Source organism: Rutidosis leptorrhynchoides, chromosome 4 (genome assembly GCF_046630445.1).
Source record: "Rutidosis leptorrhynchoides isolate AG116_Rl617_1_P2 chromosome 4, CSIRO_AGI_Rlap_v1, whole genome shotgun sequence".
NCBI classification, from domain to species: domain Eukaryota; kingdom Viridiplantae; phylum Streptophyta; class Magnoliopsida; order Asterales; family Asteraceae; genus Rutidosis; species Rutidosis leptorrhynchoides.
The window spans coordinates 202,385,586-202,392,425 of record NC_092336.1 but is presented as its reverse complement, the minus strand read 5'-3'; the positions used below and the strand labels follow the sequence as shown (position 1 = coordinate 202,392,425).

The 6,840-nt window shown below is 40.8% G+C and overlaps 1 protein-coding gene across 1 annotated transcript; it reads right to left on the bottom strand.

Annotated features, from left to right (window-relative positions):
* Window positions 1–4,176: 4,176 nt before the first annotated feature.
* On the bottom strand, window positions 4,177–6,108 carry LOC139841346 (uncharacterized). The gene has a single exon (XM_071831568.1). The coding sequence runs from the start codon at window positions 6,106–6,108 to the stop codon at window positions 4,177–4,179; it is 1,932 nt and encodes a 643-aa protein (XP_071687669.1).
* Window positions 6,109–6,840: the final 732 nt, after the last annotated feature.

Here is a 6,840-nt window from a genome sequence, read left to right as displayed (position 1 = left end):
CTGCATTCATTTTAAAACAAACCATAACCTTTATTTCATCAATAAAGGTTTAAAAAGCTTTACGTAGATTATCAAATAATGATAATCTAAAATATCCTGTTTACACACGACCATTACATAATGGTTTACAATACAAATATGTTACAACAAAATAAGCTTCTTGAATGCAGTTTTTACACAATATCATACAAGCATGGACTCCAAATCTCGTCCTTATTTAAGTATGCGACAGCGGAAGCTCTTAATAATCACCTGAGAATAAACATGCTTAAAACGTCAACAAAAATGTTGGTGAGTTATAGGTTTAACCTATATATATCAAATCATAATAATAGACCACAAGATTTCATATTTCAATACACATCCCAAACATAGAGATAAAAATCATTCATATGGTGAACACCTGGTAACCGACATTAACAAGATGCATATATAAGAATATCCCCATCATTCCGGGACACCCTTCGGATATGATATAAATTTCGAAGTACTAAAGCATCCGGTACTTTGGATGGGGTTTGTTAGGCCCAATAGATCTATCTTTAGGATTCGCGTCAATTAGGGTGTCTGTTCCCTAATTCTTAGATTACCAGACTTAATAAAAAGGGGCATATTCGATTTCGATAATTCAACCATGAAATGTAGTTTCACGTACTTGTGTCTATTTTGTAAATCATTTATAAAACCTGCATGTATTCTCATCCCAAAAATATTAGATTTTAAAAGTGGGACTATAACTCACTTTCACAGATTTTTACTTCGTCGGGAAGTAAGACTTGGCCACTGGTTGATTCACAAACCCATAACAATATATACATATATATCAAAGTATGTTCAAAATATATTTAGAACACTTTTAATATATTTAGATGTTTTAAGTTTATTAAATCAGCTGTCCTCGTTAGTAACCTACAACTAGTTGTCCACAGTTAGATGTACAGAAATAAATCGATAAATATTATCTTGAATCAATCCACGACCCAGTGTATACGTATCTCAGTATTGATCACAACTCAAACTATATATATTTTAGAATCAACCTCAACCCTGTATAGCTAACTCCAACATTCACATATAGAGTGTCTATGGTTGTTCCGAAATATATATAGATGTGTCGACATGATAGGTCGAAACATTGTATACGTGTCTATAGTATCTCAAGATTACATAATATATAATACAAGTTGATTAAGTTATGGTTGGAATAGATTTGGTACTAATTTTCACGTAGTTAAAATGAGAAAAATTATCCAATCTTGTTTTACCCATAACTTCTTCATTTTAAATCCTTTTTGAGTGAATCAAATTAGTATGGTTTCATATTGAACTCTATTTTATGAATCTAAACAGAAAAATTAAAGGTTTATAGTCGGAAAAATAAGTTACAAGTCATTTTTGTAAAGGTAGTCATTTCAGTCGAAAGAACGACGTCTAGATGACCATTTTAGAAAACATACTTCCACTTTGAGTTTAACCATAATTTTTGGATATAGTTTCATGTTCATAATAAAAATCATTTTCTCAGAATAACAACTTTTAAATCAAAGTTTATCATAGTTTTTAATTAACTAACCCAAAACAACCCGCGGTGTTACTACGACGGCGTAAATCCGGTTTTTCGGTGTTTTTCGTGTCTCCAGGTTTTAAATCATTAAGTTAGCATATCATATAGATATACAACATGTGTTTAGTTGATTTTGAAAGTCAAGTTAGAAGGATTAACTTTTGTTTGCGAACAAGTTTAGAATTAACTAAACTATGTTCTAGTGATTACAAGTTTAAACCTTCGAATAAGATAGCTTTATATGTATGAATCGAATGATGTTATGAACATAATTACTACCTTAAGTTCCTTGGATAAACCTACTGGAAAATAAAAAAAATGGATCTAGCTTCAACGGATCCTTGGATGGCTCGAAGTTCTTGAAGCAGAATCATGACACGAAAACAAGTTCAAGTAAGATCATCACTTGAAATAAGATTGTTATAGCTATAGAAATTGAACCAAAGTTTGAATATGATTATTACCTTGTATTAGAATGATAACCTACTGTAAGAAACAAAGATTTCTTGAGGTTGGATGATCACCTTACAAGATTGGAAGTGAGCTAGCAAACTTGAAAGTATTCTTGATTTTATGTAACTAGAACTTGTAGAATTTATGAAGAACACTTAGAACTTGAAGATAGAACTTGAGAGAGATCAATTAGATGAATAAAATTGAAGAATAAAAGTTTGATTGCTTAATCAAAGTTTGAAGAATAAAACTTGTAGAATTTAACGTTCGTGAATCACCGGTCAACTTGGGTGGTCAATTGTCTATATGAAACATATTTCAATTAATCAAGTCTTAACAAGTTTGATTGCTTAACATGTTGGAAACATTTAATCATGTAAATATCAATCTCAATTAATATATATAAACATGGAAAAGTTCGGGTCACTACACAAACGTCCTTGGCGAAGTGGCTGAACACGCTTGATGCGAGCTTGCTGAGTGTGTCAGCCTTTTTGTTCAAGGATCATGGCACTTGCATTATTGAGAAACGCTCGAATTTGTTGGCCATTTCTTCTGCCTATGCCAAATAATTTTTCATAGCCGGATCCCTAGCTTCAAACGCCCCGTTCATCTGATTCGCCACGAGTTGGGAATCAACCGACACCTTTAGGTATTTTATTCCTATCTTTTCAGTCGTTCTCAAACCAGACAGCAATGCCTCATATTCTGCTTCATTATTGGAGGCGGGGAACTCGAAACGCAACGCGTAGGTATGTTACTCTTCGTCAGGGCCAATTAAAATTAGACCTGCACCCGCTCCGTCAGAACTCGATGCTCCGTCCGTGAATAGTTCCCACGTGACGATATTCGGTACTTCTTCGATGACCGGCACTGGTGGCGCGGCGCATATGAATTCAACCATAAAATTTGCCATGATTTGGCCTTTGACAGCGGTACGGGGGGCGTAATGGATTTCATGTTCACCCAGTTCGATTTCCCACTTGGCTAACCTGCCAGAAACCTCCAATTTGCTCAATACCTGCATGAAAAAATTGTTAGAATAACTTTCCTCCAAGGTGCTCCGATCTCAAATGCCGTACCGTACGTGTTTAATAGGCGAATCAGTTAGCACCAGCATTGGGTGCGCTTGAAAGTACCGTCGCAACCGTCTTGCAGTGTAGACCAACGCGAAAATGAGCTTCTCGACCGGTTTGTAGTTGACTTCGCCATGTTGTAGCACTTTGCTCACAAAATAAACTGGCATCTGTGTGCCGCCACGCTCCGCGACGAGCACCGAGCTAACAGCCTCAGTTCCCGCCGCTAAGTAAATTGTCAAAGTTTCGCCTGAGAACTCTTAACATGTTAGCATCACAATATTTATAAATTCGTAAAAAATTATTACGGAACGGCTACTTTACCCGGTACTGGTGCCGTCAACATCGGCAACGTCCTTATCAAAGCCTTCATTTCCTGGAAAGCCTGATCTGCTTCAGGAGTCCAGTCGAAGTTCCGTCCCACGTTGTCTTTCAACACTTTGAAAAATGGAAGTGATCGTTCTGCCGCCTTTGACAGGAATCTGGACAACGCTGCCAACTTTTTGTTCAGACTTTGTACCTCCTTTCTCGTTCGCGGTGCTGCCATTTCATCAATAGCTTGAATTTTCTTAGGGTTTGCCCGTATACCACGCGTTGTGACGACGTGCCCCAATAACTTTCCCTCCTCGAATCCAAAACTACACTTCTCCGGATTCAGCTTCATGTTGATTTTTCGTAGAGAATCGAACGTTTCCTAAATGTCCTTCAAAATGTCCAATTCGGAGTGACTTTTGATTACTATGTCGTGGACGTATGCTTCCACGTTTCGACCAATCTGTTCTTTGAACGCAGCGTCGATGACCCGTTGGTACGTTGCGCCGATGTTTTTCAAACCAAAGGGCATCTTTTTGTAACAAAAAATGCCTTGATCTGTGTGGAACGTGGTTTTGTCCTCTTCGCGTTCCGCCATTTGGATCTGGTGATAGCCCTTGTAAGCATCAAGGAAACATTTGAAACGAAAGTCCGCCAAATACTCTACCTTCCAGTCTATCTCTGGTAGTGGATAGTTGTCTTTGGGACAAGCCTTATTGATGTCTTTGAAGTCGACACACATCCGCCACGAGCCGTTCGCAATATGTCTGCTTATACCAACTTCTCCACTTCATTCCTTAGGAAGATGCTACGCTCCGGAGCCATGCCCCGTTTCTTTTGCCTTACTGGAGTCATACTTGGGTTGGCATTTAAGCAATGTTCTGCAATGGTACGAGGTACTCCCGTCATGTCTGACTCTTTCCATGCAAACACGTCAGCGTTGTTCGCCAAGAGTTCACATAATGCACTTTTTGTTGCGTCGGATAGCGTGTGTCCAATCTGTATTGTCTTCTTAGGAAAGGAATGATTGATGATAACGCTCCCCAATTGCTCAATCGGTGCCGTCTGATGTAGCGGTCGTTCGACCTGGCCTACAATCGGGACTCGATCAGAGAAAACAGTTGCAACGCCTAACGAAGTTGGGAATTTCATCATGCCATGCACAGTTGATACTATCGCGCCCAATTCGCACAACGCTTCCCGCCCCATGATAATGTTGTACTTTGACTGGCTTCTGACAACCACAAAGTTTAAAGCTACCGTTCGCCGTTTCTTATTTTCCTCTAACGTAACATCAATGCTTACTCGACCCAGAGGCCAAGTCGTTTCGCCTGTGAAACCCACGACGGGATGGAGTGGTGGTTTTAGTTTGTCCTGCACATCTTGTGGTAGCTGTAAGAAGCAATGTTCGGACAAGACGTCAACGACGCTTCCTGTATCTACATAAATTCTCGAGACCTTGTATCGTCCTACTGTAGCAGTTATCGTTACGGGTAGGTCAGTTGGACAGACTCTCCAAAATGCAGGAAACGTGATAGGGGCACATTCCCATTCCTTCAAAACTTTCGCGTTACGAACGTGACCCGCGTGCCACATTTGTACCATGTGGATGTGCTTTTCTGGAGCTTTTTCTTTTCCCCGTTGCCAGGCAAATTTCTTCGTCCCGGGGACTTTGACACGCGACGATTTTAGATGGTCAAGTTCCCTTAATTTCAGCCGTTCAACTATCACCTTCTTTAGTTCCCTGCAGTCGTCCACATCATGACCTTTATCTTCGTGAAAAATACACCATTTACTTTCATCTACAGTAAAATGGGGCTGCATCGGCTTTGGTGGCGAAAAATCTTTACTTACCTCTTCCGTTGTCAAAATTTCTTTAGACATTTTTGTCAATGACTTGATCAAACTTTCCTCTTCTACCGACAACCTCTTAGGTGCGTACCGTTCATAAGGACGGTAGCTGTTACGGTGGTCAGACTTATGACCGAAATGTTCGTAGCCCCTGTTGCCACCGCTACCACTACCTTTATACTCGCTACCCTTATTACCTTTGCTGTTTCCCTTGTCGTCTTTATCGCTCTGGTCCATTGTACTGTGATCACCAACGGCCGCGTCTACAAACTCCTCGGATCGTACATAATCCTTTACCATTTTTACAGCTTCAACGTACGTTTTTGGTAACTTACGCCGCATCGATTTTACCAACGACAAATGACGAGTTTGGCAGATTCCCATGATGTACGCGGATATCTGCTGCGATTCAGGCAGATCTGGAATTTTTTGGCATTCCATTGTGAAGCGAGAAATAATATTCATTAGGGATTCACGCGACATCATCTTGATGTTGTGCGCATCTAGGTCAGTCAGTTCGGTGCGTTTAAAGTTCTGGAAACACTGCACAAACTTAGTTCTGAGGTCCGTGTAGTTGGATATGCTCAAGGAAGGTAATTTGGCAAACCACTCTCTCGCGACGGCTTGGAGCTGTCCCGGGAACATGTGGCACGCCGTTGAGCTATCCCAATGCTGCGTCTTGACAGCGTGTTCGAATTGCTGCAGGAAGTCCTCCAGATCCGTAGTGCCGTCATATACCCCTAGCATGAGGGGAGTAGTAAGGACGGCGGGTAACGGATGGGTGGCTATCTCTCGGGTAAACTTCTCAGACGTCGCGGAAACTTCGAACGTCCTCTTAACGTTGTCTCCCATCATAGCGTACCAATTGTTCAACATGTTGTCCGCCACGCCAGGCTACTCGACCTAAGCACTCATAGATTCCGGCGCGGCTAAAATTAAATTCTCAATTAAGTCCTTTCGTGCTTCCTCTTGGGTTTTGCCAGAACTCTTACCAACGTCAGACGTCAGACGTGTAGAGCTTCGTGGCTGAACTTTAGACATGCCAGTTGGCCTTTCGCCGCCTTTGGACATGAGTGATGGTAAAACGAATCCCCTTTTTGCCAGAAAACGTATCACCTCTGCTCCGCTGATGGGTTTAAGTTGGCTTAAATTCGTTTCCGGGTTTTCCGTCTCCTCGGCGTCGCGCCTATTGGTTTCATCATCATCGTCAAATTGCAACCTGGTACGCTTGATGGAGTTGTCTGGTGTCTCAAAAGAGCTGTCGTCATTGGGATTCAAAGAGTCATACGGTTCTTTGCCGGTGTTGGCTTTTGGTGACGGATTGGAATCGCCTGTCATCTTGTGTTAAAGTATTGATCAAACAGTCCCATGGATGGCACCAAATGATCAAGCCAAAATTGACTTGAGTGTAATTAGTTGAATGACTAACCTTCGGAAGGGTTTCCTTCAGTTTGCGTGATGAGTATGAGGGTTGTTGTGGTGGTTAACTTTTGCTGAGCCTCCAAGGTGAGCTTAAAAGAGTAATCAGCTGTGGTAAGTGAAAGGACCCGTTCATATACATTATAAACGATTCACAATAGTTGA

Coding starts and splice junctions, on each gene's coding strand:
- LOC139841346 (XM_071831568.1), bottom strand. CDS start 6,108: ATGGGAGACAACGTTAAGAGGACGTTCGAAGTTTCCGCGACGTCTGAG.